This window comes from Dipteris shenzhenensis, chromosome 11 (assembly GCF_047967505.1).
Source record: "Dipteris shenzhenensis isolate YYH24624 ecotype China chromosome 11, Dip_SZ_1.0, whole genome shotgun sequence".
NCBI lineage: Eukaryota > Viridiplantae > Streptophyta > Polypodiopsida > Gleicheniales > Dipteridaceae > Dipteris > Dipteris shenzhenensis.
This window is the reverse complement of record NC_141606.1, coordinates 29946498-29961259: the sequence shown is the minus strand read 5'-3', so window position 1 is coordinate 29961259 and position 14762 is coordinate 29946498. Positions and strand designations below refer to the sequence as shown.

The 14762-nt window shown below is 44.6% G+C and overlaps 1 protein-coding gene across 13 annotated transcripts in view; it reads right to left on the bottom strand.

Moving 5' to 3' along the window:
• The window catches only part of CW7, a 161775-nt gene that overhangs the window by 97058 nt on the left and 49955 nt on the right, over positions 1 to 14762 (bottom strand). For 11 of the 13 annotated variants that reach the window (XR_015541750.1, XR_015541753.1, XR_015541752.1 and 8 more), the window contains one exon: positions 2935 to 3069. Coding sequence is in view for 9 of the 13 variants with exons in the window: in XM_087381338.1 (XP_087237464.1) it covers positions 2935 to 3069 (135 nt within the window). In the remaining 4 variants the exon portion in view is untranslated. The remainder of the gene's footprint in view (positions 1 to 2934; positions 3070 to 14762) is intronic. The other 2 variants (XM_087381337.1, XM_087381336.1) reach the window with 1 other exon arrangement.

Below are 14762 nucleotides of genomic sequence, written 5' to 3'. Positions count from 1 at the left end.
GCTAGCTGATAATGCAAGATCGGATCTTTTTTCATATAGATCAAGCTGACAAAGATCCCGATACAAAGTGCCAGACAACATCAAAGAATAGTCATTCTCTTTGTCTCTGATTGCAAACTTGTCATCATCAAAAACAACCTGAAAACCTTCTCTATTGAGTGAGGACACTGAAAGCAAATTCTTCTTTATCCCTAGCACATAGAGAACATCCGAAACTCTGAAATCTGTGCCATCAGTGGATGTGAGAATAATGTCTCCCACTCCACACACTGAATAAGAAGAATTATTCGCACAAGTCACCTTCTGTTTGGTGGGTGGAGGATGCAGAGATACAAACAGACTCTTCTTGGAAGTGATGTGCTTTGAAGCACCACTGTCAAAATACCAAGTATGAAGTGTCTCATCAACACTAAGAGAGCATGCATCCTTTGAAGGATCATAATTGCAAGTCAAGAAAGCATATGGGTCATCATCATTAGCGGCTGTAGCATCTGAACTACCCACTGAAAAATCTGAAGTGCAAGACAGAAAGGCATAGTGCTCTTCCACAAAGTTGGCTGCAACATCTCCCCCATCATGAGAATGTGGAGCTGATGCATCAGACACAGCCATACCAGAATCCCTTTTCTTCTCTTTGGCTATGCGCTTCTTGCATTCTCCAATATAATGACCTGGCTTCTTGCAATAATGACAGATGCCTTTCTTTTTCTGCTTATTTGTATCACCCTTTGCCTTATAAGAGGGCTGTCCTGTATCAGCTTTATGCTGATTTGTGGGCTGATTGGCATGTGGCTTTTGCTGCCCTTTGACCTTGGGCTTGAACTTGGAGAGCATGGCATGCTTGCCAGCCCGGGCTGCCATATTTCTGCTTGTCTGCTCCTCCTGCAACAGAAGTCCTACCAACTCATGAAAAGAGAGAGTATTGCTGCCCCCCTTCAATGACAAATTCAGCAAGGTGTGGAAACCGAGATAGGACTCCGGAAGAGAGTTCAGAGTGGCTGTGATCATCTCTGAATCCGGAATGACTTCATCAATATTCAGCAACTGTTCCCTCAAGTCCTGAAGCTTTGTGAGGTGAGAATTCATGGAATCTCCCTCATCCATATGCGTATGGGAAATCTCTCGCTTCAAAAACGAAACTCTGGCATCATTTCTTGCTGCAAACATACTCTCTAGTATCTCCCAAGCTGCCATAGATGTCTTGCATGACTGAATGTGAGGTATAATGAACCTCTTGACAGATAGAGAAATCACTGAAAGAGCTTGTGCATCTGTAGAGTCCCATCTTTTCTGCTCTGCTGTGGGAGCTCCTCGAGCGGCTGCTCCAACTACTTGTGCTGCATTTGCACCTCTATCCTTGCCTCTAGCTATAGGAGTGACAGGTGTAGCCACTGTATCTGGTCTTGATTTATCTCCATTGACATAATCCCAAGGATGTCTGTCAACCAAGATATTGCGAACCATGAAACTCCACAAGGAGTAGTTGGTGCCATCCAACTTATCCTCCTGTGTGAGAACTCTGAACACCTCATTGGGGTTGTTCTGAGCCATTTTCACCAGATAATCTCAAAAAAAAACAGCAAACTGACCAAGTAAAATCCTTTTCTGGGATGTCAAATGCACAAGTAAAATCTGCAAAGACAATCTGCCCACAATCACAAATACTGTCACAACCTATCAAAGGCTCAAAATGCACTTCAATGCTCTGTTGAATGCCCCAAAAACTGCAAATAGAATCTGCAAAAAGTGGCAAAAGTCTGCAAATGGACTCGTACTGAGTCCAGAACTGCTTGCAAACTTCCAAAATACTCTTTTACCTGCAAAATTGCAACCCAAATGAAAAAGCCCCAATTTCTTGCAGGAAATTGCATACAAAAGAGGGCAAATTATCTAAAAGCCCCAAATGTTGCACAAATTGCACTCTGCCTGCAAAAAGCCCCAAAATTCCTTAACACTCGCAGATCTACTGCAATGTCTGCTACAGCTTCAAATGTGCTCCCAAAAGCGAAGCCAAACAATGGCTGATGCACAACTTAGCCTGCAAATGACAGACACCGAACACCTTCAACCTGCAAAAAAACCTGCAAGTACAGAATTGTACGGAATCGTACGGACTGTGCGGGCAAAACTGGCGCAAAAGTACAGAACTATACAGACGACCGTACGGAACTGTACGGACGAAAACTGACGCGCAGCACGAAAATGTACTGACGGACGTACGGAACTGTACGGACGAAACTGACGCGCGGTACGAAAATCCATACAATCATACAGACTGTACGGACGGAGAGAATCATGGTACGAAATTCGTACATTTGTACGGACTGTACTGACAGAATGGTGATGTACGAACATCCAGGAACTGAAGCTTGGCGATGGAGCAAAAATGCGGGAGCTGAAAGCAAGAGGCTAGGAGCAGGGAGCAGGTCCAGGAAGGAAGTGCTTTGAAACAAAATGTGAGAAAAAGCGCGAGAGCAAGAGTGAGCAAGATGGAGAGTGAGTTGAACGTAGTTTACTCCCAAAAGTGAACTGAACTGAAGTGAATGAAGTGTGAATAAAGGAAAGAGATAAGGGTTTTGTCTAAGTGACAAAATCCTATCTAATCACTAACCGTAGTTAGAGATTAGACCGTGGTTAGGGGGAAAAACCTCTAAGAGGGAAAAGTGCCCCTAACTCACTTATTACATTACATTGGCCACTGCCTAGAATATATTAATAATTCTAACAAAAGATTCAAATTATCGGATCCTTTCCCAACACGGAAATAATATATCTACAACCTTGAGTCTTAAAGATTCAACCTAAAAAGCTTCGGCCTGCCACCTTTCCTCGAATTTTTGCAGCGAGCATACGCATTTGTAATCACCCTCGCATAGGCCAGCACTAAATAACACATTGGTCATCTCTGTAGAGAAGATGCAGTGAAAGACTTACCGTGAAGGTGTTTCGTGGGGAAAAGAATGTGAAGCAGGTGACAGCTGCTCGTTCCTTACACTACTCTGTGCCATGTGCGAAATTGTTTCATGGGAATTCTGTGTCAATGCATATTGACCGAGCTCTAGAAAGTCCCTACACATCAAACAATCAGTTTTAGTACACTTCCAAGAGAATAAGAAAGCAACTAAGAGAATATTACTCTAGCGTTTATTCTAGCCAACATACAGACAAGCATTACCACACCTTGAAACACGGAGTGACTGACACGACACTAGATTTTTTATGTTCCTAATTCACAGATGAAGCACACTAGGAAAGATAGTCATTATTAGATTGTGAGTTTGAGGACACTTGGAAGTAGTACTCACACACCCTTTGAGATTCAATTGACAAAAGATAGTGTCCTTGCTCCTCAACTTCAGCCACACGTCGTCAAAATCAGCAGCATAATCCTAGAATCTTTGACAACCCCAGATTCTATGCAAACAAAAGTCTCAACAGTTCTTGTTCATATCCTCTCCTAGCAGAAGCTGCAAGTCAAGACCCCTGCATGGTCACCCAAATGGCCATCAATGTGTGTACTTTTTGCCCTTTGGTCCAAATTATGCTGTACAGTATCCGTCCATATACTAGCCAAGGTATGGGAAGAGTGGACCTAGGATCCATCTAATGCCTCTATGCATATGGCTCTCTAAATATGCCACGCTGCAATACTCACCAGTATCTCCTAGGAAGAGTCCACAGATGCATGCACGCCTCAAAACGGTGAAGCGGGAGCATCATCCAGAGAGCTTGGCTCAACTAAGTGGCGTCGAACCGATAAAGCCTAAGATGAGTCATGTCTCTCATAGAAGACCTAGGGCCCCGAGAGAGAGAGAGAGCCAAGCACCTGAGCCCCGAGTCATGAAGAAGGAGAGACGAATAAAGATACTGAAAATCCTGACTATCCCCTTCCAAAAAATCTTGGCCTCCCTGTAATTCCAAAGGCAATGCTCACCTGAGCCCCAAGACGACTTAAGGTACTGAAAATACTGACTATCCCCTTCCAAATAACTTGGCATGCTTGTATTTCCAAAGGCAATGCTAAACTGACTCCACATCAGAAGGGCAATGAGGACAAGTATGGTTGTCCTGAACCTAGATCTCCATAGGTTCACTGCAATAGCCATGAATAGAAAACTAAAGAATAGAGTGATTTTTCTATTCTAGCAAGATTTCAGGAGTCTCCTCCAGAGGTCTTCTGTATGTCAACTGAAATCTCATAACTCTCCCAATGGGACGTTCTAGAAGTCCTCCAACCTCTACAACTCAACTAGAATCTCCTAGCATTACTAATAGTATAAAGAAAGAAAGGGAGGCTCTTGTCTCGGTGCCCTTCATCAATCCATCCCCACTCCTCGAGATCCCACTGCAAGTACTTTATGGGAACACCTCCATAAAGCCACAATCTCCACGTTCCCAGGGTAACAAGACGCGGGTGAGGCTCTAAGTACCACTCTGAGTCTGAGCCATGCTCCACAACCCAACAATCCTGACTGGCTGAAACGGAATCTCTAATAAAACATCATTGGACAATCTGGACAGCGTGCCTCCCACAATGACATCAAAGAACACGGCATCCTTATCTGCACCACAGAAAGCAATAACCTGTAGAGGAATGCCTGCACCCGTGAAAGTGCCCATCCAAGTGCAACACAAAATCAGCATGTCATCTACTTCCATCCAATCCACTAGAATAGCTACATCAATCTGCTGAATTCTACCTACACTTACCTCCTGGTATGTCTCTAGGTCACATCATGCCCAAGCACTGTATCGAATGAAAATATTATCATTGGATTATCATCATGTACTAGACCTATAGCTCGGATGATGCCCGGATGTATGACATCGCCCACGCATGTGGCTTCCTCCAAGGCTTTTCCCTTAACCTCATCGGTAGACAAAGTGTGCTTCATCACCTTGCAAGCATAAATTGTACAGGGATCAAAAGGTGAGATGAGAATATTACACATGCTGACAGTTCCACCTGCGCCTGTGCCCACAGCTACATTGGGTACTAACAAAGCCTTCCGGTTCTCTGGAAGCTTTTTGAAAGCTTTCCAGGACCCCACTGTGCCAACTATCCTCTTTGGAGTTTTTTGATTCGCAATCTATTGGTTGCCAAGGGCGTTTGGGCCGTCCCGGTCCTATAGCGCCAAATACTCCTCCACAGCAAGGGGGGAAGTCGTGGTGGTAGTGCAGGTCGTGGGCAACAAGGACAACAAGCTACCAGGATTGGGCAAGCACCTACGCATCTTACTCCTGAGCAAAAGAGGTGGGACATATAAAATTATCAAGCCTTGTCTTTGATTTCACTAAATATCAAGAGGTTTATTGTCCCTCATATCAAATCCAACCAGACTACTAAAGATGCCTGGGATATTTTGGAAACTATGTATCAAGCTCATAATGAGGCACGAGTCTCATATTTGCGCAAAGAGATTGATATCACAGCTTGTTACCATTACTTTGAACTCCTTACTGGAGTCTTATCTTTCTTTGTGTTGGTTGGTACCTGAGAGCTGCAAGCTCTATTGAAAGCTATTGCATCGTGAGCTTGGGGCGACGTATTTGCTTGTTGACTCGTCTCGCTGGAGGCCATTAGAGCGTTGGATGAACCGTGGACTGCTAAAGATGCCAGGGATATTTTGGAAACTATGTATCAAGCTCGTCATGAGGTGCGAGTCTCATATTTGCGCAAAGAGATTGATAGCTTGCACGTGGATGAGGGTGACTCTATGCAAGAACATGTCACCAAGATTCAAAATTTGCAAGAGCAACTCTTAAACATCGATGAGGTTATTCTAGAATCATAGCTTGTTACCATTACTTTGAACTCCTTACTGGAGTCGTATCTTTCTTTGTGTTGGTTGATACCCGAGAGCTGCAAGCTCTGTTGAAAGCTGTCGCGCCGTGAGCTTGGATCGACGTATTTGCTTGTAGACTCATCTTGCTAGAGGCCATTAGAGCGTTGGATGAGCTCTGGACGACTGTCGTGGAGGCTTTTCGGCCATTGCTGTGTGAAGAGCCGGGAGCTCATTGCCTTGTAGCTATTGGTCGAGCAAGCCTTTGATATGCCTCAGCAGAAGGCAAGGGAGCTCTGATACCATGAACAAATATGGAGAGAGGAGAGGAGAAGAGTGGAGATGAGGAGCGAGAGCACACCTCAAACGACTAACTGTGCACTAGTATTAGTTATGCGTCTCTCAACATTTCAATGTGAGGGAATCAGAATCCCCTCATTTTTCAAGAGTTGGTAGCACTCTAGTGGCAGGAGAAGCAGACACGAAAGAATGGCCGTCACGTTCTCGTAGTGGAGAGCATGCTTTTTCAAGAGTAAAAAGAAAGTTCAGCCAAGCCATTCCTCTAGCAGTGGTCCTAGACATGCACATGCAGGTGGGAAAGATAAAAAGGATGCCTCAAACTTCAAAGCCTTTCAAGAAAGGCAAGTGCCATTATTAGAAAAAGCCCGGTCATCACATCGGTGAAAGCCCCAGAGGCTTGCAAAAGAGAAGAAGAAAGAGTCTGGTATGGTAGTTTCAGGCTCAGTTCAAAACTTCAAAGCCTCTCAAGAAAGGCAAGTGCCATTATTAGAAAAAGCCTGGTCATCACATCGGTGAAAGCCCCAGAGGCTTGCAAAAGAGAAGAAGAAAGAATCTGGTATGGCAGTTTCAGGCTCAGTTCATCATGCAAGTTCCATGCAAGAACGGATGAACTCCTTTGATTGACAATTCACGATGCAGCCCGAATTCGTCACATTTACAGCTAGCAATTCATGCTCATGACCACATTCTAGGGCCCAAAACCAAACGGGCTGGACCCCTAGAAGGTATCTTTATTGATTGATGAAAAGTCTGAATTACAAAGCTTTGCAGCTCATGGCTGGTCGTGTCAAAATCCACAAGCTGGAAAAATTACAAGTTAAAAAGCCAGCTTCCCAAGGTAGTAATGCCACATGTCAAATTCCTAGCTACCTACTAGTTACATGCCAATGACTAGGCACCTGTGGAATCTTTCAAGCCCTTAGTCACATGTTAACGTAACTCCTCCTTGTAGATAGCCTTAGCCCCTTTAATTTAGTACTCTCTTGCACCTGCAATAATTAATTGTAGCACATAACCATGGCACCCATTAATTGTTGGCTCTTGCATGCAAATAGAAATCTCTAGACTAGTCCTAGTCTCTGTGGGCATCCCCACCAAGCAAACCAGTGCACACAAAATAAAAGTACTCTGGTTGGCGAGGTCAACCCTCTTTAACCATGGTTAAGAACCTTGACCGAGGTCAAAAATACTTAACCCTAGTCAAATCTCTCTAACCATAGTCAGCACAAATGCTCTGATTAACCAAAGTCAACCCTCCTTCGTTGAAACCAAGACTCCTTGACCAAAGTCAAGCCTCATTGACCAAAGTCAATGCTTTAACCAAATAAAATAACTCTTTGACCATAACATAATAATTAAAGAACTCTTTAACTATGGTCAAACTTCATATTTTACTCTGAGTATTTACAACTTGGTGACATCCCCTCAACTTCTAATCAGTTGACCTCAACTGAAGAGCCTCTTTGTAAATATCCAAAACTTGTGGATAATCAGACAACATGTCTTCATCCATTCAATGCCGAATAATTCTTCAACTTGAAAAGGTACCTATAAAATACCTTGCCCTGGGGACCCTTGATACACAATCTGCTCTAGGTGCACGATCTCCTCTAACTAATCCACCTCTGGTGGACCTTCCAATATAGGCTTTGTAGGCTCCGGCCCTTTGAGGCACATGTGCATATGCTACACAACCAAATGTACAAAAATAGCCCACATTGGACAAGCTGTAATTTATGTGTAGCCCGGACTGCACCATCCTTGGGAAAGAAAAAACGATGCATTTTACCCAAAATACAGCCCTCCAATATTTTGTTTGCAGGACTCTCCAAACGAGGCAAGGCATCAACCATATTAAGATTCTGGAATAACATAAGGCTGCCATAATTTACATGCCCAACCTAGCATGCCATAACTCTACATCCTACATGGCAGAGGTCGAACCCACAAATGCTGAATATACTTTTTTCTCATAGGCATCAAGCTGAAATAACCCGTGACATAATGTGCAAGTGAAAACCAACGCATAATCTCTCTCTCTCTCTCTCTCTCTCTCTCTCTCTCTCTCTCTCTCTATGTGTGTGTGTGTGTGTGTGTGTGTGTGTGTGTCACAAACCGTACATCTATCATCCTCAAAGATGACCTGGTAAACTCTGCGAGAGAAAGGAAGTAAATTCTTCTTAATCCCAAAACATCCTAGATGCAAAGATCTGAACCATCCACGGCTGTGAGTGGAAGTTCTCCAATCCCTTTAATTGGATAAGAAGAATCATTGGCACAAGAAACCAATGCATTGGATAGCTTATCAAAGAAAGATTTATGTGAAGTAATATGGCAAGAAGTACAGCTATCAAAGTACCATGTCTCAGCCGCCTCATTCACGCTGAAAATACATGACTCCCAAGAAACACCATAGCTACAAGTAAAGAAGGCCCAATCATGCTCAACAAAATGATCAGAAGTATCATGGGAACTGTCATTGTAAATACTCTCAGTAATATACAAAGTTGACCTTTTATTTGGCCATGGTTAAAGAGTTGTTTAATTATTTTGCTATGGTCAAAGAGTTTATTTATTTGGTCAAAGCATTGACTCCGGTCAATGAGGCTTGACTTTGATCAAGGAGACTTGGTTTCAACCAAGGAGGGTTGACTTCGATCAACTAGAGCATTTGTGCTAACTACGATCAGAGAGATTTGCCTAGGGTTAAGTTATTTCTGCCTCGGTCAAGATTCTTAACCACGGTCAAAGAGGGTTGACCTCGATCAACCAGAGTGCTTTTATTTTGTGCGCACCGGTTTGGTTGGTGGGGATGCCCACAGAGACTAGGACTAGTCTAGAGATTCCTATTTGTATGCAAGAGCTAACAATTAATGGGTGCCATGGTTATGTGCTACAATTAATTGTTGTAGGTACAATTAATTGTTGCATGTCCAAGAGAGTACTAAATTGCCCTATTTTTAAGGGGCTAAGGTTACCTACAAGGAGGAGCTTACCTTAACATTTGACCACGGGCTTGGAAGGTTTCACACTTGCCTAGTCATTGTAACTAGTAGATACCTAGGAATTCGACAGGTCGCAGTTACTACGTTGGGAAGCTGGCTTTTTCACTTCCTTGTAATTTGTCTAACCTGTGGATTCTGGCACGACCATCCACGAGCTGCAAAGCTTGGAAAGAAGCAGAAGCAAGCTGCAGCAAAGGCTTTTGAGCCTCGAAGTTCTTTGCTCGACACATTAGAATGTGGACGATCTATTCACCAAGGCAATAACTCAAGGAAAGTTTGAGGCTTCTTGCAAAGCTTTAAACTTGTTCCATTTGGTGATTGAGATCACACCTTATACACCAAGACATTGTCACTGCAAGGGGTGTTGGAAATATTAAGGCAGTGGTCAATGTTAGGTTAGTAATAAGGTTAGGGACACTATTTCCCTCATTGAGGTTTTCCTTCTTTAACCATAGTTAGCAGTTGAGTTAGTTGTTTGTAAGGGTCTTAACCCTAATTAGCATTACATCCTAGGGTTTTAGGGTTGTATACCCTTGTACTTCATTTCAGCAGCTTTGATTTCCTCCTCCTATTCCATCGGTCTATCTCTTGTGGCCTTGCCACATGTCATACAGATTATTGTAAAACTTTGTGAAGACCTCCAAATGGATAAGGCCCTTATAATAACAAAGTTTCATAAGGATCAGACCTCGTTGGACACAAAGAGATATGGTATAAGCATACCAACCATCCCCTTCATGCATGATGGATGGATGTGGGGTCTTACCACATCATGTGGCCCCTTTCTTCTATTTTGATTATGAGACGGGAGTGTTATGCTGCGATATGCATGGAATTAGTGGGGAGAAGGATTTGGCATCTGTATTTAGTTGCTCATCTACATAGCCCAATAGATAGCTAAGAAATATGTGGGTCAAAGTCATATTGGTAGTATGTGGATGATGATGGTCTCTTTGTGCCCTAGATGGGTTTGGGAAGTGTTAGCTCCAAGAATAGGCGGGAATGGTCTACCCTTGACATGAGAGGGTGTACTATAAGGTTAGAAATATGTTAGGTGAAGACCAGGGATCCCTTGATATAGTCCTCTACACTACGGCCACCTCTGTCTAGGCACCATGTATAACTCCTTGATCTTGGCCATCTCTACCAGATGAATACCTCATGAGTAGTACACATGTCCAGTAAAAATATCTCCCATTTTGTGTGACCGTAGAACCAGCATGTACATGCTCTAATCCGTGACTAAACTCCCCTTGTGTAGGTGGAAGTATGATGGAATTCTCTTGGAATTCTAGGGGCTCTACCTACATGTCTCTGTTTTTGGCATTGAAGCCCCTATGAGTAGGACATCCCCCAACTACATGTGTACCTCTGGATGTCTTCCTATAGTACCAAAAAAGGTGAAAAGACATGCATGTGTGTACATATACGCACGTGCACACACACATACTTGGTCTCGAATCCGAGCTAACGGTGCAAGGCCGCACACTCACCATTGGTACTAGCTATTTCAGGGGACCGATTCAACACATAGTGGGCAGGTGGATCTAGTGGTATGAGGGAAAGACTGGATGGTGGCATCATCAAGGAACGGGTGATAAGTACGGCTCTGCCCTCTAAAAGAGGGATATCATCAAGGTCCTCAACCATAGTGTAGAGGCGAGCTGCATAGGCAGGGGATAGGATATAGTCAAAATGAATCTCCTGGAAAGTAGTATAAGTTGATGTGCTCTGGTGGGAGTGGGACGGATAAGCTAAAGAACATGTATGTATAATCACCTCGAAGGGGTGGTTAGGAATAGAGAAATCTGTGATGTAGGAGGCAAAGGCAAGGGATTCCATGATACGGTTGACTACGATGGTCCCTCCTCCATGTTGTAAACAAGTGAGCCTATCGGAAGATGGCCATCTCTCTAGACCATTCTATATGATCACGTCATGCATCTTGCCCATATCAATAAAGGCGTGCCCATATGAGGTGACCGGGATTCAATAATCTGAGGATACTCACAAGATACTTGCCTTATGTAAATCAATGTCAGACTACATAATCGAGTCATGTTGAAAGTCAATGATCAGTATCTGTGGTCAGCAGCCCTAGCGATTGAAGTCTCCAAGGAGAACCTCCCCGCGACTCCAAAACTCCATGATATCCTGGAATAAGACATTGTATGGGAATGTCTCTCAATCCTCTCGAAGCTCCCTGGCAAAATGTGAGATATCCAAAGGAAAGTAGCAGACTGCAAAGAAATTATCTTGTAAAGATGTGCTCTTGATCTGGATCCGGATGAATCTAATGTGTGAGTCGTGTCTCTCCACGGTGACCACCCCTGTTAGAGATGATCTGTACAGAACAGCTACTCCGCCAAATCCACGTACTCCCCCGCCCTTCTCGGTCTTGTCCCTATAGGTAGACTCCAATATGTATAATCCAAGTTGGTGATAGTGGGTGATGGGCTTTAGTGAGTCTTCGTAGAGAAGACAATATCTCATCCTCAATACGACTCTGAGAAATTCCCTAGCTCTAACCATAAGGTTTCATTACAATTTAAAATTGTAAAAGACAAGGTCTCTATCATGCAGTCTCATACACCCTGCATCCCTATGCGGGTGTGTCAATGAGCCCTCGCCTAGGTCCGATTAAGAGCGTTTACCACAACCCACTTTTCCTCCCTAAGCATGGCATCCCACTGTGCACTAAGAGGGCTTGCCTCTCCTCTACCTATAGAGGAGTAAGGTCCTCGCTCATGTGAATATCTGGATGGGCCCATAGGGATGCACGCCTACGTAGTTCTCTAGCTGGGCTTAAGTATCTCTAAAGTGTATCACAAGTGGATGATTTATGGTGGGATCTTGTCCACCCCGCCATGCACCCTCAATACCATGCTCTTGTAGCCTCAGGTAGGTAAAACAAAAGAGGTAGCGTCTGAAATAGCTGCAGTGGTGCGTGTAACCCTGCAAACCCTTATGTCAAGGGCCTCACTAGCTTTCTACTGCTGCTCAAGTAGAGTTGCCGCAACAGTTGTCTCGCAGACCCCGTATCAAAACATCCACCCACTTGGAGGCATCCTCCATGACCATCTCCATCATGGCAATCCTCTCCTCCACCGCAAGACTGCTCCTTGGCTCTGTACAGCAACAGAGGTCATCCCCCTCCTTCCAAAAAATCAGTTGCCATTGTCTAGGCTATGAGGACATCCTATCTCATAGGATCTATATCTGTCTTTGCCCCTCTTGTCCGCTCCATCTCTCATGTACGGAGGCAGTGAAACTCCATGAGGATCTGCTCCCAAGCCTCGGTGGGACAGCGTGTCCCAGGAGTGACGAGTATGGGTAGGGCATACGAGGGGGCCAAGTGATGGGGGTAACTGATTGATGGGGGATGTGGGCATTGTGGCATGAGACTAAGGGTGGTGAGGAGAAACCTGGAAAGTGGATGATATACCTAGACGAATCCAGGAACATTCCCAAACTCATCCTCTAAAAACACGACATAGTGCAGTTTCAATCTCACGATAGTCACTCATAAGATTGAAAACCATAAACTCCATCACGCATAGCATGACATCCCCACTGACGTCATCAGCGCCCAACAGTGGGTGTAGACCATAGTATAAAAATATGCTCTCACACATACAAATCCACACACCCACACATACTTGAGCATCCTTTCATACAAAGTCTTCGTACAGAGTTTCTATCGGCACTCCGGAGGTGAAGGGCAAACTCAGCCATGACGAAGGCTAGCACTAAAGGAGAAGGCTAATCAAAAAGTAGTCCAAAATCTCTTCATTCAAGCTATAGCTGCTTGTGAAGTCTAAACGATTTCATTTTAGTCTCTCCCAAACGAGCATCTAAATCTAGCTGATAGGGCAATGCACCAGTTAAGATAGATAGAATTATCACAATACCCAAAAAGTGAATGAGGCCAATCTGGCTATAGAGGGAAAGATGGCTGATTGAGGGCTAGACCACCTTTCCCTCAAAATATTGGAAAGATGGCTCAAAATATTCCAGTCGAAATATTGTGGGCTCAATTAATGCCACAATATTTCGAAATATTGTTTTTGCCATTTTTTTGCGAGTGAGCAAGTTGTAGAGCAAGTAATGCCACAATATTGGAAATACCACGCTGGCCTAGAGCATGTTGTAGAGCAAGTAATGCCACATCCTGAAGTGAATGTTGGAACTGGAGCACGAAATGTCGCAGCCTGTAACGGGTGTTGGAGCAAAGCGGCAGTCGCGATTTGGAGCAGGAGCTGTCGTGGGAGCAAAATTAGAGCAATGTTGACGCGGGAGTAAGGTAGACAATGGCGTGGGGATGGAGCTGGGCTGAGAGCATGCAGGGGGAGCTCAGAGACTGGCGGGGCAGTAAGGAGGGAGGGAGGTTGGACAGTAGGGAGGGAGAGGCGGGCAGCAGCAAAGGGAGGGAGAAAGAAGGAAAAGAAAGAAAGTTTATTAAAGTCTACTAAAGACCGATAGGTCTATGAGACTGATAGAAAGCTTGACACAATGAGCAAAAGGGTGGAGCTACTAAGCGAGCATCCTAACCCATGCTAGAAAACTGTGTAGACATAGTCAACGCCATTACCATATATATCGCCATAGTCATCATCATCATAACAGATGCAATCTGATCCAATACCATACAATACAATGTAGCATACACATGGCATGAAACGTCAAGGCATGCCCGGTGACGGGCTAGGCCGTGTAGGCAAGAAGCCCATGATAGATCGTTGTCTACTGTCTGGAGGAGTAGTCTGTCGTGCCCTCCAGCGGCTACTCTACGCTAGACAAACGCCACAATAACCCCTGTCGCCTTATCCCAGGCATAGTTACGCTGAAACGCGTTTCAGAGCCCAGCCAGGCCTGAAACGCCGTTTCAGAGAAGTGCCGTTTCCTGAAACGCGTTTCAGGATCTGAAACGTTTCAGGACCCTGAAACGGCCGGCTGAAATGTTTCAGCCAGTCTGAAACGCGTTTCAGAGCCCTGAAACGTGCCGTTTCAGACAACACAGGCTGCTAGGTCTCCAAAATCACATTTTTTGTCTTTTTGCTTTTGATTTTGGTCTCCAGGCTCCTTCCACTCCTTCAGCCTCATACTCTCTCCATCCTCAAGGTTTTCCAGCCCTCCTTCAGCCCCATTCACTCCTTTCCTCTCCTTTCTCTCCTGCAGCCTGCTTCAGCCCTCCATCATCATCTACTCCCCTCCCTTGCTGACGTGGCGTTTCCCTGTTTCAGCCCTCCCAGAAATCCCGAAACGTTTCCGTTTCCGTTTCCGTTCCCCGTTTCCCCGTTTCCGTTTCCCCTAACTATGATCCCAGGTCTCAAAATAGATGAGATGTTAGCTACCATGATCTGTGCATCTGTCCTCTATCGAGTGTGCCACGTCTCGGTCTCGGGCTCTCTGCCTCTCCTGCTATCTGTGATCAGGGGAGCAGCATGCTCTAGCTGGAAGAACCCTGTGGTCACAAAACTCAAAGGGCAAATTATGGGGTCTTCGTAGCACTTGATCATGCAAGTAATCTTCGTAGCACTTGATCATGCAAGTAATCTGCCTAATGCTTGCTAGGCTCTTGTTGCTTGCGCGTTGAGCGTTCAACCCCTCTTAGCACCTGTAACAGTTAATTAAAGCACACATAACCATGGCACCCATTAATCGTTAGCGCTTT